General features: G+C 31.4%; 1 protein-coding gene across 4 annotated transcripts in view; it reads left to right on the forward strand.

The window, feature by feature from the left end:
• Positions 1–27584, forward strand: part of LOC140061140 (forkhead box protein N2-like) — a 41797-nt gene that overhangs the window by 8760 nt on the left and 5453 nt on the right. For 2 of the 4 annotated variants that reach the window (XM_072107596.1, XM_072107597.1), the window contains exons 2-5: positions 8424–9012; positions 17347–17495; positions 19466–19518; positions 23875–23949. In XM_072107596.1, the coding sequence (XP_071963697.1) occupies positions 8434–9012; positions 17347–17495; positions 19466–19518; positions 23875–23949 (856 nt within the window). In that variant the 5' untranslated portion in view covers positions 8424–8433. Of the gene's footprint in view, positions 1–1211; positions 1366–8032; positions 8091–8423; positions 9013–17346; positions 17496–19465; positions 19519–23874; positions 23950–27584 lie in introns of those variants that run through there. The other 2 variants (XM_072107599.1, XM_072107598.1) reach the window with 2 other exon arrangements.

The following is a 27584-nucleotide window of genomic DNA, read 5'->3' on the forward strand; positions in this document are numbered from 1 at the left end:
AAACTTTATGTGACAACAAATGTGATAATATGCCCATATGGACACGATGATGTCATATCACTACCATATTTGAGCATATCACTACCATATTTAGGCACAACACTTTTTTTGTCAAACTAGATTGATAGTGTAGTCTTAGAGCTTTATAAAAGTGATAATCACCTCAGATCTTAATGATTGCTTAGTATGGTAAAACAAAAAAAAGATCAACATATCTACACATACATTACTTTCTATAGCCTACAGTATTATCAGGTGCGTCGTCTGATTGATGCACTAGTTTCTGTTTAGAATTTCTCGCTGATGCGACTTTCGACATCGATAATTACGCTGGCGAAATGAAAATGCATCACATTTTTACCTGATCACTTGTGAGTAGTTTCTATGTGAGCTTTCTTTTTCTCTTTGATTTCTCGTTTAAATTTAGTTTATCTTGGCAGAGATAAATTGATTGTGAAATGTAAAATTTTTCTTATATTAAAGTTAGATTTGTTAGAAATATAACCTACTTCTAGTACTAACATAAAAACTGTATTTTATGTAATTTATCAAAATGGCTTTAATATTAAAATCAAAGGCAAATTTAAAATTTAGAAAACGAGGTCGAAAAATCATTGAATCAATTTTTTTTTATAACCCTTTATCCGCCCCTGAAACTAAATTTACAACAAGCTTTAATTTATGCGGTCTAATTTAAATATTTATTGCATATTTATATTATGCTTTCTGTTCTACCCATTAATATCCCAAGTTGTGTCTTGAGGGAAACAAAATTCTCATTAAACCAGTAGGATATGTTGCTGTAAACCGATCCAGCATTAGTTGTCCTATTAACGTAGAATCTCACTTGCTGGCAGCCATGTTTCCTCGTTGTCTTGGCAACGGATCAGCAGTTACAAAAGTTGCAGGTATAGCAGATAGTAATAATTTGCTCTGTGAATCACTTTATACAGTGTTCGTCGTCAGCCAGGCAGATTCTGCAGCGTGTCGTTTAAATTTCTTTTAAAGATGTACTACTACTTGCAAAATAAATTGTCGTTGGGTAAGCATGACTTTGATTAGATTTGTCTTATAAGTTAGTCCCTAAAGATCATATTGATAGATAGAAACAATTTTGAATAATTGCCAATGCATCTGTGACATGTGACAGCTGTGTTGATAGGATTCCGCCAATCAAATTAATTGTTACTCGGGAGCTGGTTGAGCGGTGATGAAACATTTTTAGAGGAGTTTATAACACCGTAATGAGGTTTGGAATCGTCTACAGTTCAGGTCGACAGTTTTATAGTTACCCATGGTCTTTAAGAACCAGATTATTTTTAATGGTTAATATGTAATATAATGGACAATCATCATATTGTAATTGTGAGTATATGGATACTGTGAATGCTAATTTTAAAATTGAATATTATATGCAATATGCTACCATATTTAGATGAATGTAGTTTTATTCTAGACATGCCTGAATAATATACCACCATATAATATTAAATATTTTGTGTGCAGTTATAAAAATGAGAGGGCTATTAATATTGATTGAATAAGATAGCCAATCTGGTAATGTATTTAAGTGTTTTGCATATGGCTATACTGTAAACACAAGTACTATTACTGATTAAGCAATATGATAACCAATCTGGTATTCTATTTAAGCGTTTAAAATGTTTGTAGCTCTTAATGTTCAGTCTAAAGCTCTGTTTACAATGTGCCCAAATATGGTCGTGATATTCCCAAATATGGTAGTGATATGACATCATCATGTCCATATATGGGTACGTCACATTTTTTTGTCGCATAAAGTTTGATAGTGTAGACAGAGCTTAAGTTAGTATCATACTTGTTCCGCTTTCTAGTCAATTTGAAATTTAAGCAATTAAAGAAAAATCTATGCAATGTAAAAGCCACATTAAGTCAATATTTTAATGTGAAAAATTCAAGTAACTATCATCAGTATCTTTACACTCATTGTACAGACTGTGTTTGCACAGGGTACGGTTTCCTTTAACGAACAACGCATCATCTCCACTAAGCGTGCTTTGTCGCTTCTGCTCAGATAAAGAACTTACAGTTAATATTCTACAGGGACTTGATCATCGATTAAAATACGAGTTATTCAAGTTGATCATATGTAATTTCCCCTTCACTCCCTAGATGTTACTCATCCAATAATACGCTGGCGATTTAGTAGATTTAAATTAAGTAGTACAATAGGTAGTGGCTAATGAGACCATTTAATCCTATATACTCTGCATATTTTATTTATCAATGTCTAATGAGTTGAATTGTTACAATGATTGGAGAAAATTGTTGTGTAGACTTAAATAAACAGAAAGTCTTTGTGTATAGTTTAACTTGTAGTAGCCTTTATAGAAACGATCAATACTAAATTGTATGTGCTATTATTAATCACATGTATTACATTTTCTTAAATGAATGGATCAATTTTACAATAAAACCATAATTTATATCATTAATATTTGTAGTTTAAACTGAAAATTATATATTTGATATTTAGTCATCAATAGAAAATTTGTATATAATTTATTATTTAAATAAGGTAAATTTATAAGATAAGTAAAGAAATGTATTAAGTAATTTCTTTATATAACTTGTGCTTTTATAATTATTAAAAATAAACCAAAAGTAGGTCAGCAAATTGACCTCAAACTTTTTAATGTTACTAATAACAACATACAGAACATTACAACATTACGTAATATTTCCGCAAATATATGTTTTTGAAAAAAAAAGTTTCTCCATTTAATAAGTTCAATAATCTTAATATCTCGTAGCTGGACAGAGATGGCAGTGTCATATTTCATTAACAGTGACCAGTGATTAATTTTGACGTGGAGAGGCAGCAGCTCTGTAAACACGTATTCCGCAAAGATCGTTCTGATCACGTTTTCAACTGTAAAGCGTCTATACAGCAAATAACATTGTATGTACTTTAAGTATTACAAGAACTAAGTACAGCATTGTAAACATAATCTTATTGGCCAATAATTGATTTATTGGGTCTCATAACTTTGCTGCCTTCTCTAGATCCTTGAAGATTGTGTTTACGAATTTTAGCATTCAGAACATGCTGCTGGCACCAGATAGCCAGAATAAATTTCTGCAGTTAGTCAGACATTCAAGAAAAGAGAATGCCACCAGATAACGATTTAAAATTGTGTGCGAAGTTAGCATTATTTCCGTGTAGCTCTCACAGTCTATTATTATTACCGAAGGATTGGGGTGTACCTTGCAAATTTGCCTGGTGTACTCTGACCTCCGACACCCTACTAAACAGTCATTACACTTACACTAAAAAATAAACATTTCATAATTTCAATCCAAATGGGATCTTCATATGTTTCATCAAAGACACTATTACATAAGTAGAGAATATTGAATAAATTGAATGAATTTTCCAAAGAATAAATTATGGTGAGGTACAGTTTTACAACGATTTACCACATTATTTCCTTAAAATTAAGTAGGTTATGTTGAGAATATTTCTTAATCAAACACCTGGACTTTAATTAAAGGTGCAAATGTTTGTTCTTCAGATTATAGTTAATGAGTTTGCACATGCTGCCGCATGTTTCTTGCTTCACAATTTTCACAAACAATGCCTTAAAAGTTATTTTATAACATGTTTCTCTTTCATCATACTACAATTTCTAATGTTTAAGTCTATTTTGTGTCCAGCTTACCTGGATAAACCGACATAGGCCATTTCCCTTTCAAGGAGAGAAAATAACTGGTGTGAAATGAAATGGTAAAGTATATATGGGCATTGTCGTCCACTGACAATACCATCGGTTTGGAGGGGAATCCTTAATATGTTACTTTTGGAGTTGTGTTCTCCTCTTGAAGGAGAAAGGCCTATGTCGGTTTATCCAGGTAAGCTAGCACTTATAGACTACGAACACCATGATTGGTTTGTGTATTTATCCTATCCTTTCTTAATCATTTGCTTGATGATCTATCATTCAATATTTCTTTATAAATCAAAACTTCCCCAATCTTTATTGCTATGACTTTCGTGTTAATTTATTGAAATATTGCATTTAACAGGTGCTTTAAATTTGTAGTATGTTCATTTCCGTTATATACATTGTTATGATTTTAATATTATATCATAATTTGGTAGACCAGGTGTTTGATAAGAAAATAATCTCGAGATAACAGTAATATATTAATTGATAAAATGTAGCAAAACTATAAGATATTAAACTATAATGAATATTGTTTTTTTAACCCATGTATTAATTAATCCCTTTTGTGTTAATTAAATTGATTAATCTTTTTCGTACACTGGATCCATGAGTTTAAAAAGATGTAATAAACTTAACCTAATGTCTATCTACATTTACAACACTTGAATCGTATTATGAAATTTATTGGAACGATTTTGGATTGTTTAAAACAAATACCAGATATTAGAAATGTGTTTTTTCAGATACCTTTTTATTTCATATTTTTGTCTATTTACATTGATACACTTCCTAGCAATATTTAAATAATTTATGATAAACATGTTGTAATTGCACAGATATCAATATGTAAAAAAAATGTTTTAATACATGATTAGGCTTCGTTTAAAATGTATATTAGTATTACTCGCTTTTATAGCTGACAAATCAGAAATCGTTAAAATGTCATTGAAATTTTAGATTTACTTTTAACTGTGCTTGTCAATTTACATTTCTTGTTGGTTAAATTACAGGTTTTGTTTATATTGGTGTGAAATATTTTTATGGAATGCTTTACCTACATTGACCTTCATTTCAACTGTACCTTTACTTATTATTTAGGCTATACCTTGTTTTTTCGATCCTGGTTTCTTTTTAAATCCCTAACCATAATGATTTATGTAATTGACAAACCAAGCTAGATTTCAACAATGAATTTTAAATCCCAAAATAATAGGCCGACCGGAACCAATGACTAATATTTACCTGTGCAGTTACCACTGATGAGTGGGAGTGGTAATTGTAAATGGGTGTGTGCATTCTATAGAAATGAGAGACAAGTTCAAAAGCAGCATAAATACAGCATTAAAAATTGTTTACTAAACTGTTAAAAAACAACCCTTATTTTTGTGCCGCTATTGTTCGTATTTAGCGGGTGTGTTTCCTAAGAATGTTTTGCTTACTAATTGAAGACAATTGGCTTTAATTCATAATACAATTAGCAACAATACATTTATTAGTTACTGAATATGCAAATGAGATTAGGATGTGTTAAAAGCTTCGCTATCAAACTCTGTTTGCAGTTAAATATCTGCAAGCTTCGGCATAAGGTGATTCTGTAGTCAAATGCTGTATTTTATTTTGTATATTACATGTTAAAACCGGTAAGTTATGACGCAATATTACAAACTAATTTAATGTTTTTTTAGTTTATTATCTCATTTGGTGACGTTTCTTCAGTCTTAGATTCTCTAACTTGTACCATTTCAACATAGCACACAAGTTTAAAAAAATAGTATTTAAATGTCTAAAGATGAAATCATACATAATATTTTGCTGTATTTTTATATTTTTCGCTAAGTACTTAAAAACATAATTATCTGGGCGTCTTCTTAATAGACAACTGTTTACGCCATTGGTCAAGCATGAGCGGAGCACAAGGCGTTCATGCGTTGTAGCACGTCTACAAATGGGCTTGGCAAAATATGTTATTTGCTCCCGATATTGTGAATCATATAATAATTATAAACATATATGGTCCTCGGGGAATATTGCAGCCATCAGATCCCTATCTACGTGCTATTTATAACTTGCGTTTCTACAACTAAAATCATTCTGCTTTTTTCAAATCGCCATATGGTAGATACTATGTTACCATGGTGATTTTTACTGTAATTATTCAGTGTCAAATTTCCATGGAAATGTTGAATTTATTGCAAGAAATAATTAATAATAGCATAAACAATGACTTAATAATTCAGAAGAGATGAAAATATTACTGAATATCATAAGATATAAATTTAGGTACAAATATTGTAAAGCTCTGAAAATAAAAAAGGGGAAATGTATAAAGCACTGTCTACACTATAAAAAATTTGTTTGACAAAAAAAGTTTGATGTTTGGTAGTGATAATTACAGTATAACATCATCATGTCCATATATGGGCACATCACATTTTTTGTCAAAGAAATTTTGATAGTGTAGACAAAGCTATAGAGATAGAAATCAAGATGAGTGGCCAACCCTTAGAATTTTATCAGAATGTTATAAAGTTTCATCCCTTTCAAAACCTATTTGAATAATTTTAAAATAAAAATGTGATAGAAATTGAATTTCACTACAAAATTGAAAATTCTAATAATAAGTATATTATTAATGTAACGTTGGGGGTTAAACATTTGTTTTTCTTAGTTTAGCATCAATTCAATTTATTTTCTTTTCAACTTGTAAATCCATATCTATTCTTGCTTTCAAGAGAGTAAAGCATTATTGAACGGCTCTATGATATGAATATTCATAGCACTAGATATTAAATACTGTCCGGGATTGAGATTTATTGTAATTGTCTGCATATATGTAATATTGATCGTCGATAAAGCGGAATCGCTCTCAAATCTGCTGAATTAATTTGAATTTTTTTTCTAATAATATGATATTCTTGTATTGATAATAATATTATTATTTATATTATATAATAACTTGTATGGATTTCCGTTTTCAAATGTGTTTAATAAGATCAAGCTTTTTCTGAATTAAACTTGCTAATTAAAAATTAAGATATATATTAGGTTAAATATGAAATGACATCATGAAATGTTATTATTTTATAATTTTACCAAATTTATATCTAGACGTTGCTTTATTCCATAATTGGATTAATTTCAAGTAATTAAATGTTTGTCAAAATTAATTTATACATTTATGATTAAAAGATTAAGATTATTAATGCAAAATCTTAATACTCTAATTTTCAGAAGACCCATTAGTGGTCAGTAACTTTTCTGAAATATATAGAGTCTGTTGCTATAGTAACCAAGCTGGTTTAGTCATTGTTGCTATGGTAACCCTTGAGTCACAGAGCGTAGCATATTGGTTGATTTTTGCATGGCTGTACAGAACTTTAATTGGATTGGCTATAAGCCTGACAAGCGAGAGAAACTTGAAATCTGGTCAATACTTGATTGAACCAATAAGGCTAGTAAATGACATTAGGCAAAGTACGGACTTACGTTTTGGTGCAGGTTTACAGGAATTGAACAATTTACTCGTATATGACCTCAATACGCATTGTTGTAAAATGTTCCAATTTCATTATCTTATTAATTTAAACTGGCTGAAACGCCTGCCTTATTCTCGGCCTGAATAATTCAAATGGTAAATGTTATCAATTATACTGTAGGCATTTAAATTTATACCTACAGTATTTACGTGTAAAACTTAAATTTTGTTTGCCCTTCTAATAAATTAAAAATTATTTCAATCATTAAGTCATGAACTAAGATAATTAATAATATAAAAATTATTTAACTAAAAAAAAAATTTTTATTTAACAAAAAAAAAAGATTAATTTGGAAAAATAGCAATGATGGGGAACAAACTGTTTAAATTTTCAATGGGTTTAGGAGCCATGAACTAAAATTAACTGGGGTTGGAAGACCCTTAAAAATTGAAGTAAAACCCTTGTCGCCCAATCCATCCTTATCGAGGAAAATTGAGTTTATCTCTGAAATCTGATATCTGATCAAACTGTAATTTCTCTCAACTAATAGCCGGATATTCATACATTTATTATTGTTTAATTAAGAAATGTTTAATTTGTACTGGATGAGATTTAGGGATGTTTGTTTGACTATTGAACACAAAATTTCACAGGTGAACAGCCAAAGAGAAACTGTGAAGAATTCACATTGAAATATTAGTGCCGCTTCAATCGACAACAAAAGCGCCATCGTGGCAAATCCTATCGTTATTTTCCAAACACAAATCTACCACTTTTGGTTCAATGAAGACTTTCAATGCCGTCATGCATTAATTTTAAATTTCTGTACTTGACACACTCTCTCTGTATATTTAAATGAGCTTTAGAGGTGCCTGTGTACAGTCATTTCAAGTGTTTTTGTAGCATGGTATGTATGTTGTCTATTCGTTGAAGATTTCATGAACCATATTTTTTGTTGTTGAAGTAGTCTTCTTCTAGCATTTTGTTCTTAATCTTTCTTTTATTTCTCTTGGATAAAGCAATTGTTATTTTGATTGAATTTTTCAACGCAAGGATCAGGAATTTCAATGGAATGCATTAACTTGCAAATTACAAGTTTTGTTGTAAAGCAATTAATGTTACTACTGTATTTTCACTGTAATATATTTCCTACAGTAGTACTAACTGGTGAGTTGAACCAGTGCCTTACGATTGATAAAGCAATTATTTTAACCACCATTTTGTTGATTTTTACTTGCAGACAGTCACCAATGAAGATGCCACCGAGTCGTAAGCAAGACTTCAACTGGAAACGAAGATTATCGTACGATTTAAGCAACAGCTTTCCGAGCGCAACACTTACGCAAGCATTTGAGGACGTTAAAATGGAAGATATTGATTTGTCGAGTAGTTGTTTCGGTGCAATTCGAATAGAAAAAGGACCGTTGGATGACGACGAACTAAAACCTCTGACATGGTTGCACAGTACCGACCTCCTCAAAGATATTAACTTAGATGATGATGCTGATTACGAAGATGAAGATATCATATCCAAAGAGAATTGTGATAATGGGCTGATCAATTTTAATAATCAAACAAACAATAATTCAATTGACTCAAACGATCCGATCAAACAAGTGAACAGTAAACCGCCTTTTTCTTTTAGTTGTTTAATTTTTATGGCAATAGAAGATTCACCGACTAAACGTCTTCCCGTTAAAGATATTTACCAGTGGATTCTAGATCATTTTCCATATTTCCATTCTGCGCCAACGGGGTGGAAGAATTCTGTGAGGCATAATCTCTCCCTGAATAAATGCTTTAAGAAAGTTAAAAAAGTAAAAGGCCAGGTAAGTTATATTAAATTTGTTTGTAGAAGTGACATCAGTTTTTACTGTAAAATCTTTGAGAAGTTATCTCTCTGTTTTAGCACTTTTTGATCATTAGCATAAAGACCATATAGTAATAATTAATTAAATATCAAAAAAATTTAAAAGTAAAAAATTAATAATATTGTTTCCAACTGGTTCTCCAAAAGCAGTTTCAGTAGTGATAGTTGTGGACTTTTTGTGACCTTGATAGAATAATGATTTTAGCAGTTTTCAGGCTTTGTTGGTTTTTGTAACATTTTTCAGTTGTTTTCAATGTATTTGGATTTTTGAAGATTAGACTATAACAATGTAAAACAATAAATAAAATACTTTTGCAAAGTTGGAATTTCTTAAGCTCTGTCTACACTATCAAACTTCATATGACAAAAACATGATGATGTCATATCACTACCATATTTGGGCACATCACTCTTTTGTCAAAAGCTATCATATTATCAATTGACATGCTCGTTTTTGCATTTGCCTCTACATGTTATGTTTACCGAGATGTTTAAATGCAGAGTAGCCGTGTTAAACACTCTCAAAACTGTTAACTTCATCTTTCACTGACGCAGATAGCAAATGAGTCTGTTTCCATGGTTATGCAACAGTTGCCATGGTAATTGATCTTGATATACTTGGTTAGTGATTGGTTGTTAGGTTCAGTGTCATTTTTTGCATCTGTAAATACATTCTACAGTGTTTTTACATTTAGTTGGGTAGATTAATTGTCTACTTTGGAGTTTACATTTAAATACACAATCTTAATTAACTTTTACTTGTAAATTTTAAACAAATTTTTTTATTAGGTACAATTACATAAATGAACTGTACAGCTAAATTATTTTGAACTTTACGCTACATCTTTACAATGTTAAATAAAGATAAAAGCCAAAGCAATTGTCAGGTGACTCAGGAGTTTGGGCGTGCTTCAACACAGGATGAATAGATACCATAGAATTATCACATGGGTGGGGTTATTCTGTTAGGAGAAATTATGCATTAATTTTACTGTACTATTGGGAGTAAGTTACAAAATATAACTCTTTTTTATTGGTTTTTTTGGCATTCTTTTCCGTATTTATTTAGCCCTGAACTTATAAGCTTATTGCCGCATGCCCTTCAGCTCTTTACTTGGTAACAAACTTTCAACAATAGTTGCCATGGTAATTTTATCTTTATTACGACTTTGATTTGGTGTGATTTCAAAATCAAATATCAAACTTTGTAAAACTTGTTTGCATTTCTTTGTATTTCTAACATAAAAGGGAACTGATTTTACTGAAGTAAATAGAATTGAAAATTTAAAAAAAAACATAAAAACAAACTAAGGAATGATTACTCACCATTAGATCACTAGATATTATATATATATACAGTCAACTCTCCCAATACCGGACACCCTTGGGCGGGCATATATTTTCCGGTTTTTCGAAAGTCCGGTTTCCTGAAAACATATTTTTAAAGTCATCACGTTGTCACTGAAAATGCTTTGAATCACCGGTCGGAATGCTGCTCGGTGCGGTCTAGCGTAGGGAAGGCCTAGGCTATGATTGTGTCAAGCTAGTTTTAATTAAATAAATACTGATAGGCCTAGGCCTACTTTATTAATATTAAGCTGATTCAATTTACCTTTTTTAAAAGTTACATTATTTACTGTACCAATAAAACATGTTACAATAGTAAATTATTGTTTCTCAATGTGTTTTTAACGGCAAAAAGGCCTACGTACGTACGGTGAACATAATTTCGGTCTGTTTATTGTTTTTTTTTCGTGAGCTAGCTAGCAGCAGCAGCATGGGTGATAAAAATAGCAAAGCGGGGCTTTGATTGATGCGCATGTGCAGAGGTGTCATAATCAAATAAAAACGCCCACACCTGGACCACATGTTTTTTAAGCTCCTTTATTTTGACGTAATTTGATAGCAATGATGAAAATTGATTAGGTAAACGAGCCAAGCAATAATGACACAATAATTAATTGGTAACATTTCAAAGTTTATTAACACTAGTTAAGTCAAGTTCATTCCGTTTACGTTTTGCCATAATGATTTCCAAATTTATAATGATGCACATTTTTAGTGAAACATTCCTTTTTAAAGTCCTATTGCAATTGTGAATTTAACAATAATTTAAACAAAACAAAGACACAAAGTGGAATGTAAATTGAACTTGAACAATTCATACGCTAAAAAACAGGGAGTTGTTAACAACTCCCTGCTAAAAACAATAGACATTAAGACATAGCGCTTCGATGTGAAAAAGCCCTAGCCCACCGCAGTTCGATACGCAACAAAGCAATTGCCGCCTCGTGGGTTAACAATGAACTGACCTGTCAATCACAGTGTAGCGCTCCATGGCAACATTATTTGATCGTACCGCGAAACGTCGCGCACTTCATGGTCAGGGTATGGTTAAAAGCTTTTGTATATTGTGAATGTATTGAATCCGAGTCAGCGACGACGATGTTACGTTGTTTTCGTAAATATTTGGAGTTTTTTAACTGTCCGTCCGGTTTTCAGACGCTAATTTTCGTGTTTTGTACTTCATAATTTGTCCGGATTCCGGAATTGGGTATTCCGGTTTTCAAAATAAATTACAGTACATTTAGAATAGGAACAAATTGGGCCCTCCAAAAAAGTCCGGTTTTTCGTGAATTCCGGTTTTGGGAGAGTCCGGTATTGGGAGAGTTGACTGTATATCGTTTCAAAAATTAATTAAATAATTTTCAGTGTATCACCGGGCGGTTTGGAATTTATTTCTATGCCTGTTGTGTTTATATATATATAAAAGTATCTCTCGAGATCCCGCTTAGTGAATAAATATACTGAATTATAGATGAGGGCGTATCAATTTGATCTCTGGTGCGCGTGCGTACAACTGAGGACTAGTTGTGTTCCAACCGTACCACGCCGAGAATGTTAAAGGGTCGTTATCCGATCGAGTTAAAGAACAATACCATGAAAGCCCCAGTGGTCTAATGGTTAGGGCAACTGCATATCAAGCAGGCGGTCCGAGTTCGAGTCTCGGTTGGGGCGACTTTTTCTCATTCTCACAGATTTCCTCATCTTTATCGTTTCAAATTAATTAATTAAATTTCAGTATATCACCGGGCGGTTTAGAATTATTGTTCATTGCCTGATGTGTTTATATAAACAAAAGTATCTCTTCGGAGATCCCGCCTCGTGAATAAAAATACTGAAAGATGAGGGCGTATCAATTTGATCTCTGGTGCGCGTGCGTACAACTGAGGACTAGTTGTGTTCCAACCGTACCACGCCGAGAATGTTAAAGGGTCGCTATCCAATCGAGTTAAAGAACAATACCATGAAAACCCCAGTGGTCTAATGGTTAGGACATCTGCATATCAAGCAGGCGGTCCGAGTTCGAGTCTCGGTTGGGGCGACTTTTTCTCATTCTCACAGATTTCCTCATCTTTATCGTTTCAAATTAATTAATTAAATTTCAGTATATCACCGGGCGGTTTAGAATTAATGTTCATTGCCTGATGTGTTTATATATATATATATATATTTTTTTTTTTTTCTTCAGTCTTTCAAATAAATTCATTCTTGTAGCATTTTGGTTCAGAACTTTAACTAACATATTGACCTTAGACATGCTTTTCATAATCCACAGTCTTAATCACCTTTTGATCTAATTAATCCCACTGTTGTTAGGATCAATTTATCATTAATACCTTTTGTTAAAGTTTTTGTCAAATCCTGTTCTGATTTTGACACTGAAGGTCTTTATCTACTTCATGATTGTTTCTGTCTCCTCTTATGCTTTATTGCCATGGAAACCATATGCTGAATACCATGGCAACGTAGTTAACCAGCTTAATACTATATCTGTCTTGAATTGAAGAAACAATTGCAGCAAAAAATGTACAAATTTGTATTCAGGATGGGATCTTACAGACATTGAATTATTGGTAAACAAGTCTGTAATCATCTAGTCATTCATTGTTAATTATTGGACACTATTGTTAGTTCTAGTAAATGTTTATATAATGAGACAAGGGTGTTAATATATACTGTTTGTAAGGAGTTTCTTTCCTTTGGATTTGGCATAAACATCTTTAGTAACATTTTCAGACGTGTAATTCATGACAAATCTCTGCAAATCTACAAAAAAATAAACAACCCGTAGCAAACCTTATGGAAACAACATAAAAGTGATATGTAATGCGAGATAAATTCGGGGGAAGGGGTTTATGAATTTTTTTTTTTAAACTTTACAATTCTTTAGCAGATAAAATTGTTTTTGTTTTACATACTCTTACTGTAGGAGTGTTTTTTTAGTATACTGTAGGTTTAACTTATTTATAAACTTGGATGAAACAAACATACAACCTGAATGGGTACTGTACCCACATATATTGACATAGGTGCCTTTTTAAATAAAATCAAAGAACTTATAACACAAGAATCTCCTGTTCGTCCAAAGCGCGTAACAATTTCGAAAGGCATTGTGGGATAGAATAGAGCTATGGGTGGCGCCATTGTGAGCCATGGAGTAGGGCGCCCGCATCAAATTAGAACGTCAAAATCATAGAGGGGATCTGCTAATACTCTAGGGGGTAGAGTAATTGACTTCCTAGTTTGGAGGGGGCGCTGCTCCATGCTGTGAAATGGCGTCGCCCAGTTTGACCTTTTAACCCTGTACTTCCGATACTGTGTTTTGAATGCAAATTGAAGAACAGGAGATTCTTGTGTTATAAGTTCTTTGATAAAATATAACAGACTGTACATGTGTAACTAAGGGCCTGTTCGCAGGGGTTGAAAATACCAGCTTATTCCCGATTTCCGTTCGCGTGATCCAATTAACTTTTGCCTCAGGCTACAAAAAATTCGAGGTAAAATGTTCACCAAATTTGCAGGTTATTTCAGCGATAATCCAATTATACTCGGCCTTCGAGGATAATAAATCTCCGATAGAGGCAATGTGTCAAATTTTGACAAACGTTCGCTGCCTAGGCCCGTCATTTCTCCTACGAAGCTCTTCCATACACGCTTCGAGAGCGATCGTCAGCTGGTGCTGTCCTTGTTGGTGTAGACCGCTTTAGTAGGCCTAGCTGGTCGGGGAGCCGCTGGTCGGTGGTGTTTCCGTCGTGTAACATTGGGCTCAAATTCTTCGTCAATGAGTAAAATAATGGTCGTCAGGAGAAGGCATATTTCGGCAGGATTATCGGCGTTAAGAGGCATAAGGTTTGTCGCAAGGATAAGCAGTGTAAAAGGTAGCAAGTAATTGTTATTGTAAAGAAAGATCGCGAGTAAAAAATATACAACAAGAAACTAGCGTGCGAAAATGGGGTCGTAGGTTGTAAAGACAACTGACGTAATTTCCGGTTTGTGATTCGTCGATTAAGCATTTAAGCGGTTAAATATTTCAAGTACGAACAACGCTCAATTTATAACCCGAGGCATGGGTGAAATTAAGCGCTTATTTTAACCACCGTACGAACACGACCTTACATTCCCTCATTCTATTGCTTTGTGCTGCATGGTATGTGGTCTTAAGAACTCCCATCATGAGGATGTTAATTATATTAGTGTACATATGATCATCACTGTAAAACAAATTTGACCAATTTAACCACACTTCTCAAAATGTACAGTGATTATTTACATTATAGGTACAGTACAAGAGATTAATAATTAAATAGAATTCTACTTTTACTAGTGACAATGTGTTCAATGGTTTTGAACCGTTTTTTTTTCAATACCAGTAAATAAATCAAATTTCTTCTGTTCATTAATTCACTTTCATATACAACCACGCAAAATCTAACATTCAGCTTACAGTACCTGAAATACCTAAACAAATTTTAATTTAAAAATACAGTAATTGTACAAAATCAGAATACCAAACCACAAGCAGTGTCACATAAATTTAGTTTTAGCAAACATCAATATTTTATGATTATTTTACTTGGTATTTTTATGTTTTTAGAATAATTTGAAGTGAGTAAGTTCTATATCATGTTATATATCACATTTTATTAGATGAAACCTAATATGCACATAACGTCTATTTCATCAATTTTTCTGCATAAACAGATTTCATATTTTCAAAATGAATTATAAATTGAAATTGTACAAGCATATGAATTATTGATGCCAGTTAGCACCAGAGCAGTTTCAGTATTGAATGTGGTATAGTCATATTATACACTTACTACAGACTGTGTTCTCGTACATGATTTATAGTGGAACATGTTTAGCCATTTCAATTTGCATATTATACTGATACAGAACTGAAGCTATCGGTAAAATACAAAGAATATTTCAATTAATTTGCATTTTCATAATGATATAGTATTTCATTTTCCAAAATTAGTAAAAAATAATGAATTATTTATTATTTATTTACTACTGTAGAACCGTTATTTAAGAGGTCACCTTAGAACTCAAACAAAGGGTGTGTCCCCTTTAATAATACTTCAAGTTGAGGGTTTCTCTTTCACGAAAAAATTACAATTTTTTTTTTACGAGAAAGTGACAATCGTATTGTCACCTCTTTAAATATGTATTTGTTTATTTACTTACAAAATGACAAGTATCCTGATTTGAATGTACAATATTCTCAAATTGAAATTTGGCAAACATTTTTAATGTAATCTGTATAAGCAGAGTAAGCAGTAATGAGTATGGAAGGATTCTTAAATATTCTTTAATATTATTTTAGCAAGATTAACAAACTATAGCTTTACACCAAGTACTGTACATTAACTGTATTAACACAATAACCATTAAAAAGTGGACCTACCTACTTGTTTTGTGTATATAGTAGTAATAGTATGCTATATCATTTTTTTTAAACAACGAATCAATATATCCGTGTATGTGGTTTTATTTGTTATATTTTAAAGAGCGCTTAAAATATCAGAAAATCTAATAAAAAATGAGGTTATTTGCTTTGTATAATATAGGCCAAAAACCCAATAAAATATTCTACATAGGCAATAATTAAAGATAATATTGTTATTGAATTTATATCATATGATATCTGATATGATATTATTTATTGTCGTTTTAACAAACAAGGAACAAATGAAATTTGATTGGTTGGTTTACTATTTCATTTACATTGGCAACTGTTAAACATAGATTGTATTTTACTGTAAACTAAAGATGATAAATATTTATATTTACTGTTATACTATATCCACAAACACAAAAGTACTATTTCAAATGACATTTACAGTAAGACAATATCCTGCACACTCTGATATTCTAAAATATTCAGTATCACATTTATTCATTGAATGAATCAAAATCAGATGGCATATAATAAATCTGGAACTAATTATCAAGTTCCTATAACAGCAAATTTGATAGGAAACGTGTTTTTGACATTAAACTAGGCATATGCTATGTGTGAATTAATACGCTATTTGAAAAACCATTTAAAAATTATCCATCATTTGAACATATGCAAATTTTGTCACTCAACAGAGTTGATGAAAGATAATGAGGTCCGATTCAAATGACAACATGCTTCGCATTTTAAAACTTGGTATTTTTTCATCCCTTCATCATGTGACGATGGTATTCATCTTGCGAGGAATTCTAGGTCATGTGATTGCCTGCATGCCAACACTGTTGATTGTTGCCATAGCGATGTATATTAAAGATTGTTGTCACGGTGATTGCATAGCATCTTCTGATGTCTTTATATGTGCATTATCTTTTGGTTTCTTTGGTTGACTCTTCTAAGATTACCACAAATACAAATAAACCAACTCATCTTATATTGTAAAGCATCTCGGATTACGTTAGTTGGAATTAAAACGAAGAAGGCATTTCTCTTTTCATATCATCCCTGTAATTTGCCTTTCTATCTTTACATACCTTAATCTAGTTTTGTTTCTATTTTAGAAATAATTTGTTTTATGTTATTTTGGAATCAAATGTTATAACCATAAATAACATTTGAACTTAAGATATCATCAAGAAGAATATTTATTTATGGTTATCAATATTAGTACATAATATACTTAATATTATGTAATTTAAGATATCAAATGCCAATTTTACTGAATGTTTTTGTGCGTCTCTATTTTATCATCTAGATCTTGATTTAATACACAATTAACAATTTATTTTAATCGTCACATTTTATTGTAAGCAAAATTTTAATCTTGATATTTTTCATTTTAAAATTTTTTATTGTTAACTAGTAATTGATGTGTGCGTCATTTGAACATGTTATGTTATTGACCTTCGCAATATAAATCAATAAAATATAATTATTTTAGAAATTGGTAAACAAATTGTCAATCATAATTTTTTTTAATAATTTCAGACATTAGGAAAAGGGTCGTTGTGGTGCGTTGACCCAGAGTATCGTCCCAACTTGATGCAAGCATTGCGAAAGACACCGTACCATCCGTATCACTACGCTGTCCCGTATAGCCCGTACACACATCATGCTCCACTTACAGCTATTTCTAGGTAAGTCTACTTGGTACTTTTGTCCAGTATCATGGGAAAATTTTACAATATAGCATCCCATGTTATCACATGTGATACCTATCATTGAAGGTAAGGTAATAGGTTAGGTTAAGGTTGATTATACTATATGAAACACATGAGATACTGTATCACTGAATTTGCCTATGCACAGTTATCTATGTCAATTCTCCACACCAACTGAAGTCATATTTCTTCTTCCATATTACACTAATTATTACACAAATGAGCTATTTTCAAGTTTATTTTAATATTTAGGAAAATGGACAAAAAAACCATTTAAAAAGTTGAAATGTTTTGAAGTGACAAATTATGTCGTTAGTTTGTGCTAATAGCTTTCATAACAAAGGCCTAATTTATTGTCTTTGGCAACAGATGATTAAACTGTCCATCAGTTTCATTCACTGAGAAATTATATATTTATTCAGTAAATATTGTTTGATCCATTTTTGATTGATAAACCATCTGTTTCCATGGCGAATGTTAAACAAAATTCCAATTGAATCTTCAACTCTTCAAACAAATACATGCTGGTTGCCATGGTAAATAGGTAGAAGATGCTATCACTTCAGAGACTATCATATTGCTGGTTGCCATGGTTATATCATATTGCTATCTAAAGTATTATTTACATGGCAACAAATGGAGGGATTTAAAAGAAAATGGCTGACAACGGTGCAAATGTCTCGTATAATAGTGTAGTTTTAAATATAGAACTAATGCAATTATATATTATTACCAATTGTAGGCATTTTGATGTTTTAACTTTTAAACATCTTTCATCCAAAACTGATAGTGGAAAGAATTGTATCCCAACCAGATTTATTCGTTTGTGGAATACACTACTGGTCAATATTAAAGATGCCTTTGTTTGCGGAAGTTGGGTACAATTTAAAAACATGTTAATGTTCCACTTTAAAAATACTATGCCTCTTTAATGTATATAATTATGGTATTAATATTACATATTTACATTGTTTTATGTTTTAATGTATGCTTTGAGTGCTGGTGTATGGCGACAATGGTCCTTCTTGCCACTCCTTGGCACACTTAAACTTTATGTGTTGTTTTAATGTTGCTAAAATTAATAAAATAAATAATTATTATTTGGCACATATTGAAATTGTTTTAGTAAAACAAATTATTATTATCGGTATCATCGGTCTATTCTACAGTAGCCAACCATCTTAAAATCAAATAATTAAAGTTGATTATTACATTTTCACAATATAATTTAACTATAATCTAGTATACAGTTATATAATGAGCGTTAATGGTAACCTTAATTACCGTTAATTGGACTTTATTCATTTTTTAGAAATATTTTTTAAACAAATGTTATCTGACTGTAAATATGATGTATTACTGTAACTTAATTAGTAACTTATTTTAAGCCTGTATATACTGTTTTCTTATATTTTATAAAACCCATAATTAAATATTTGTTTACATGTACATCAATAAACACAACAAATATGGCTTTCTCTGAATTTAGGAATTTACATGATAACATAATATAAAGCAGAATAATAGTTGAAGTTATTAACTTTAGTTGAATTAGACGATACCCCTGAGTGATGGTTTATATTATTCATTAATTCTAATGCCTGCTATGCTTTCTAACATAAATATTTGTTAGCTTCATTATCATGTACAAGAGTTGTCCAACACTAATTCGTTCAGAAACAGATCATGTTTATCCTTTTTTAATGATATGATGTAATCAAGTTTCTAGATGTTAAATGCTAATGTTAAAACAACGATCTATTATTCTTGTTACATAAATTTTACATAAATTTTACAATTTTTATATCCAAAATAAAATCCATCAGTAGTACAATGGTTTTCGAGATTGTATAATTGTGTCTTGTTTTATCCCTGTAAACTGTACTAAAAGAGGTGGATTTGTATCTGCTTGTTTTATTTAATTAATTGTTTTGTTCTTCTTGTAGCATGCCAAACCGATTCCACATTATCCCTGCATTTCATGGCCAAGCTTTTCCAAGTAAGTATAATTATATTAAATAATTTTCAACTATCATGATTTTGGTAGAAATTTTCTTGTTAATGCATTTTATTCGCGCGGATCACCTATTCCATCGAGGTGACGAGATAACCTACAGTACTTGGGGTTTTGGTTTGTGTTGATAATACAGTAAAGGCTGAACAAAATTTTCCAGTTTTTTTCAGATTAATAGGTTTTTATAAAGTTGATATGGCCTTGGTTTAGAATGAATATAGTGATTGACTTATAACACTGAGCCAGGATTTGATGGGTATTTGTCTCTTGTATAAGATTTTCCTGAGGGTATAAGTTGTTCATGTAGAATAATTGCCTAAGTAATTGGATTGTCAGATTAGGTCAAACTGCAAGTCAGCAGTGGTTAAGCTTTGACTTACAGTTATATAATGTAGCTACATAAAACCAGCTATGAGAGGCCGCGGGTAACTGAAAGTCAGCAGTGGTTAAGCTTTGACTTACAGTTATATACTGTAGCTACATAAAACCAGCTATGAGAGGCCACGGGTAACTGAAAGTCAGCAGTGGTTAAGCTTTGACTTACAGTTATATAATGTAGCTGCAGAAAACCAGCTATGAGGGGCCACGGGTAACTGGAAGTTAGCAGTGGTTAAGCTTTGACTTACAGTTATATAATGTAGCTGCAGAAAACCAGCTGTGAGGGGCCACGGGTCCAGGATTTTTTAAGCAGAAAATAGTTAACATATATTGTTAATAGCCTGTCAAAAATTAATATCCAAAAGTATTTAATGATTTCATGTTACTATTTAAAGGGAGAGCGTGTACATCCTAACAATAAAAACATAGTTCTGTCAAGGATAGGGACGAGGCCAGTCATAATGGTAGTGTAGGCACATGTAAAATGAAATTGAAACAGTTCCAAATATAATCAAATTTGATAAACAAAATGTCTGCGAAATACCTGTACATCGCTTTTACTTTAGAATGTTGAAACTGTACATGTTTTCTTGGAAATACGAGGAATTCATTCCACTTAGATACCCTCCATTGGCCTCAAGTTTGCGTGCTTACAAGCATACAAAATCAAATAGAATCAATCCCTTTTTATCTACGTCCTTTGTTTTCAATACTATTGTATGGTTTTTATGGATAATGACCTTTTGTAGGTAGTAGAGTGAATTGCAGTATGTTTCATATTAATGATACTATATATAGCTGTCTTGGGAACCAACAGATTCGGTGTGGCATCATTCAAATCATTACATTCATTAATGACATACTATGCTTCTTTATAATGTCAACCAATGAATCTTGAATTATTTCCATCTTCACTTTAAAAAAAAAGCAATACCAAATTTAATACATAAAGGATTAAAAAAGGGAAAGTAAATGCCTAGTATTACATTGCAGCATGTTTTACAACTATACTGAATTCAAGTAACATTTAACAAAAATGAATATGTAACCCGTGATTTTAATTACATCTGTTTATGCTTGCACACACAGCTAAATGACATATCAAAAGAATAAAATTAACTCTCAGAATGCATGCAATTATAACAAAATTGCTGTATGTTAATAGAATGCTGCTCTTCCGCAATTAATTTCAACATTCGTAGTGTAAACGATAAAATTGTCCACCCAAGACGATTGCGAGTTTGAAAAACAATTGTGCGTGGATATTAACCGTGTTTACGTTAATCAACTGATGTTGCTTAAGCAGCTCTTTTAGTTAGATTAGGTAACACAATCTAAAACAACCATTAATGGCGTTCTTCGACATTTTAAATTATACAGCATGCCTGTAACCAGGATGTTTGGAAGGGGGATCCCTTTTTCCCAAAGCAGGGGAAAATGTAAGTGAAAGCAAGCACTATAGATTAAAGATGTATTGTCCCTTTAAACACAAAAAAATGAAGGTCAAAATATTCTAAATTTAAAGTGGCCATATCAAAGTAATATTAAAGTTATCCACTTTAAGTCGAAAATTTGAGCCAAAAACAACAAGTTTACGTAATTAAAAGGTAAATTAGTTTGATTACATTTCATCTGGAAAATCGTCACGAGCGAAAGTAAACAAAGATTTCAAACCATGAGTACGCATTATGCATATGCTAAATTAGGATTGTTTACAACTCGTCACGGCTAAAAAGGTATTTTCACACAGATTATGAGGAAGTTTTATGATTATGCATACAGAGTAGCCAAACAAGCGCGTTTCATTATGGGATATGTTTTGATTGAAAACTTTGACTGGAAGTCAAAGTTATTTTTTTAACAAAAAAACGTCTGTATTTCAGTTAAATTTTTTTTTTTTCGAAAAATTTTTGGTGATAGTTAATAACTATTATGATACTTCAAAACGACCCACCTTTTTTCGAAATCTTTTATTTTTTATTTTTTTGGAATTAGTCAAAGGGACAATACATCTTTAAAGCACGTTTTCAGGCTTTCAGTAGCATAGTTGACTTTTCTTGCTGGTTATACTGGTTTGAAAAGGTGTGAGTTTGTTCGAAGTTGCGCAGTACTGTCATTCTGATACTAGTCGTACTTGTACAAGTCACATGACCCACTAATCACATTTATTTATATCTCATTTTCATCAAAGTGACGAATTAAATTCTAGTTATATATTATATTTGTGTTTCCGTTATTGTGTTAACTTTGTACGCGACAAGCACCATTATTTCCACTTGTGTTGTGGACGAATAAAGTTATCTTATCTTATAAACAAGAACAACAAACAGTACATACAACAAGTTTTCTTTCATTTCATCAACATCATACATCGTTCTAAAGCTCTGTCTACACTATCAAACATTATGTGACAAAAAAAATGTGGTGTTTGGATATATGGACATGATGGACATATCGGTACCATATTTACGCATATCACTACCAAATTTGGACACATAACACTTTTTTGTCAAACTAGTTTAATAGTTCAGACAGAGCTTAATAAGTACCAGCATGTTTGTAGACCACCAGTCTCTCAAATAAATAATATGTAAACATGTGATATTTTATCTGCCTTTTTTTGAACATCTTGTAGTAAGTGTCCTTCAGTACCCTTCTGAATTCCGATTGTTTTGTCTTTTCTTGCTTGTCATAGTTCTAAATACAAAAGAAGATTATAGTCAATGGTTTTACGAAAACTGTCACACATAGTATTATATTGTCATTTATTAATGAATATTTGGCAAAAAAAAACTATGTTACTAAATTTGAAGAATATTGCTAATTGGTGAATGTAGGTTAAATCCTTTGTTAATTACAAAATGTACTGTACATTATGAATACTAAATACACCAACAATAGCAATCAATCACATGTTTCTAGAATTTAATATTCACGGTTTTATTAATATAAAAAGTAAACACAAATTTATTTCTATTGCATCGTGATAGACAATAAAGAATGCTGTTTACTGAGATACTTAGTCTACTGTAAGACTGTGTTAATATAACCATTAATATATGATCATACGTACAGAACAAATATAATGTGAATCGTAAAGACGTCTCCGTGAAGATTGGTTTCCACGGTAGCAACCACAAACATTGTACATGATGAAATAAAAGCAATCAAATAGTCGGCTATGCCAAAGATAAGACATTATGATTGGCAACAGTTACGCTCTTTGTTGAAGTTTAATGCGTGCAACATTTCATCGTGTTGTATAAACAATTGATGATAATCTATTCTACACAAATTACTCTTTATTCAATGCGCGAACAAAGAAAATATTCATTTTATTGTTCGTATATGTTCCAAATAAAATAATTATTACTCAATATTAATTTGTAACCATGAACTGGTGAGTGTTACTGTCCTTGTTGTTGAGAGGGTGCCACTAATCTAGTTAACCTTTATAAAAGATTGGCTGAGTATTGTTAAAGAGACTATTATCCTGATGTTGACAATGAATGGCCATTCTCTTTCAAGTAGCCAAGTATGTCAACATTCATTTTATTATACTGTTACAATTATCTCCCTAAGCTAATGTTTACTTGGGTTGTATATCGGTCTTTACTTTTCGCTTTTGATAGTAGCACGTGGTGTTGAATAGAGGGTAATTTATATATACAGTACTATTAAGGATAAAGATATATTATGTCTAGTATACAGTGGTATCACTAATTTACCAGAAAAATAGTATTGAACAATTTGTAGCTTCCGGCTAGGTTTTTTTTAAAAAGCCGGTATTTGATCAAATGTTTTTGTTATGGCTATGGTAATTATGTGTTCATGATCAACGGCTTAATGTCCCATCTGATGGATGTAGCTGAGTGTTTGTACAACATTTTGTCTAAATGACCATCTAACCATAAACACTAAATAAATGCTAACTAAATAAAATGAATCTTTTTCTTTCTATAGGTCACTTGGCATTGGTTGAACGCATACTGAGTGGACGAATGGACAGAAACCTGCATGACCATGGTATTGACCCAGGTACAGTATTTATTCTTCTGTACATGCTCACACGTTCCGCAGAATGACTTTTGACTTGACAGCTGAGTACACGAGTGGCGCTTCACGTAAACGAAATGTGTCATTATATCTAGAAAGTCCAAACGTCTTTGTTCTTAGTCAAATCTAGATAAATTACTGACGAAAAGTTTGATTTTATTTTTGTGTTTCCTTTTCCAGTTATCAACATTCTACAAATGATTTCACAACTTTAGAAAATCCCAAAATATTCAGAATCTTAAAATCTAAAAATAGAAATTATAAAATTAATAATATTTATTGATCTCGTTTTCTGTAGATGTTTCAATATTTGTTAGTTTACTCGTATTGTTAATAAATATTAAATAATATATAATATAAATAAAAGAATATTTTATTTGATGTCTAAAATATAAATCTATATTGGAACATCATAACAACAAAGATAAATCATTTTTAAATTAATGCGAATATTATTATAAATAGTAAAAAAAAATATTTGTATTGATTTCCTATTCCCAATTATTCAGAAGTTGCTAAAAGACGGTTATTGAATTATTCTGGCATTCCTATGAAATGCTCGAAGGCGAGAAACCGTTCTCGTGCACTTAAAAACGTTGCGATAGGTGCATGATTGTAGACAGGAATATAATCTGTTAAAAGCTTTGGATTTGAACGCCTGTCTACCTTAGAAATGATAGTTTATTTGCTTTAAAATATAATTGTCATATGAAGGTTGTATTTAACAAAAATGAAGCTTAAATACTTTTCAACACACAAATTTTATTTTGTAAATACAGTTAGTAACCCATATTAAGCAGACACCACTGGGGAAAAACAAAGAGTATACTGTACCTAGGTTTGTCTCTGAATAAGTAGGAGTTAGTGTAGTGCTGTTAAAACATATATTGCTTCTTGTGTTGGTTTCATAGGAAGTGTCTCCTTAATAAGGGTGTCCCCAGGTTGAGGTTTTAGTATATATTCAAGAGAATCCAATCTTGAGTTGCCATATGTTTAGAGATGTTGACCAATCATAGAGTTTTTACTCTTCAATTTATAGAAAAACATTCCGAATTATAGAGTTCACAAATTTGCTGCATAAATTTTACTTTCAATATAAATAGTTATTATTCATGATAAATTAAGATCCATCGATGACGTACAAACCATGAAACATCTCAGAAAATTCATAAAATGTTTCATAATGTGAAAGGATGTCAGAGAGCAGGTGGCAGTAATTTTTTATTATAACTTGTTCAAACATTTGTACGATAATGATATCGCTATCGCTCGAATATTTCTCTCAAACTTGTCTGTTTCTACTGATAATATACATCACATTAATGATTAGTCCAATTAAAGTAACCAGCCATTTGTCTTATCATTTTTGCTATACAAACAAAAGACTATTCGCAGTTGTCGATTTATAAACCAAAGTGTGTATTCATTTCAAATTAGATGAGTAAAAATAATACGGAATATTAATTCGTGCATATTTGATAATACTAATGAAAACACTGGCAATCGTAACAACCGGCCAGCCGCTCGAAAAGCATTGATTTTTGTATTGCATTACCATGGCAACATATCCCAAGGTAATCCAGGTGTGAACCGACCCGTTGCCATGTCGATCGATGCGTTATTTAATTACCATACGTGTACGAGGATTACCGATACGGTAAAAGCAGTAACTGAAAGATTGAGTGACTGGGCCATCTGGTGTTATGTCAGAGCTGAACCAGAGCTTCTGAATCGCTCAACCGTTAAGAATGGGTATTGATTGACTGACGAGGAAGAGAATAGAAACACTAAATGGTTTATACGTAGTCTTTTCTAAGGCGATTGATTTTAAGTGTGTTTCTGTCACATATCTAAGTACACTGAAGTGTGAAATGACTGTGATTGGCTGAAAGCATCTACATAAAACATAAAAATCAAATAGTAAATGTGAAAATTATAATGAATTTTAGGCGGCTAGACAGGGTCCAGATTAAAGATCCAAAACATCATTTTCAAGCTGCTATGCCCAGATATTTGAATGCCCAGATATTTTTTTCCCTTTCATGTTTGCGAGCTGCATCAATAATGAAAAAAATACAGTAATGGATTTTAGGTGGCCAGAAGTGGTCCAGATTAAAAGTCCAAAACATCATTTTCAAGCTGCTATGCCCAGATATTTGAATGCCCAGATATTTTTTTCCCTTTCATGTTTGCGAGCTGCATCAATAATGAAAAAAATACAGTAATGGATTTTAGGTGGCCAGAAGTGGTCCAGATTAAAAGTCCAAAACATAATATTATTTAAGCTGCTATGCCAAGATATTTCCCCTCCCCCCTGCCTTTTTCATTTTTGCGAGCTGCATCATTAATGAAGGGAATGAACATGCTGTCCTATTGGCAGAATAGATTAGGTATTTGATACTCTGTTAAATAGATAGCATATTTGATACACTTTGTCTATATCAATCCATTAAGTACATGAAACATGTAATATGTATAGCTACTCCTATTAAGACCATTATCTCAATGATAATATTATGAGCTACTTTCAAGTGTCTATACACTGTATGTAAAAAAAAAGCATTTGAATATATTATTATATTTAGGTTTTCTTTTAAATTTTTTATCTATAAAAAATATATTATTTCAATGAACTTTAACACTACTGTACACTAACCTCTTCTGTTTTTATTAAACTTAATTTAAATATCATTTTTTAAATAATACAAAAAATATATATTGAATAAATTGAAATATATCAATTATATAATAATGTATGAATAAATATTATTACAAGAGCTAATGTTTATCACATTATGCGATGTAGATTACTATGTATTGTCAAAGTGCGCGCATAAGCGTTGAAATAATCTTTAAGAAAAATCCTTAAATAAATGTTTAAATTTGAGTAAAGTCTGATAAAACGTTTATAAACGGCTTGCGTAGAGTATACCTAGCATTCAGACAGTTTCGGTTGGATTTACCATAAGCGCATTTATTACTTTTATCCATACTCTGTTGTCATGGTTACTATAAAACACGATATAAACATCACTTAAAGATGTTTGTTACAGATTGTGGCGATGGGATCGCCGTTAAGAGCCTTCGCATGAATGATATCTATCCGTAGAATATTTTATCTGATTGAATTGCGGTCTGTGACTTTTTATTTTCGGTTTATAATGAAAATAATGTTGACATCAATATTCTGTTGACATTTAAAATAAAAAGTTAATTTTGTGATAAAAATATTTGTAAATAAAATGTAAAGTTAACAATATTTTTTTATGTGCTTATTGTAAATGCCATCTTTATGAAAATTTCAAAAAATCTTTAGTTGAATTTGTATTTTGTTTGAAAGGTTTAAACAATAATTCATTGATTATTAATTTACAAAAAAAACAACTTACAAAATTGAATATATGTCTTACAAAGCAACAACGGCACTCATTAAAGTCTAAAAATATTTTCAATTGTTTCTGCGAATGGTTTTTCTGGCCATTTTGATTACAAAACTGCCTTTTTATAGGCCATTACGCATCCAAGTTTATACACAGAGATAAATGATTAATTGGCAGTATACAAGGGTACTACTGTTTGGCTGCAAAGACAGCTATGGCCTGGATTTTAAACTGTGA

This window comes from Antedon mediterranea, chromosome 10 (assembly GCF_964355755.1).
Source record: "Antedon mediterranea chromosome 10, ecAntMedi1.1, whole genome shotgun sequence".
Classification (NCBI taxonomy): Eukaryota; Metazoa; Echinodermata; class Crinoidea; order Comatulida; family Antedonidae; genus Antedon; species Antedon mediterranea.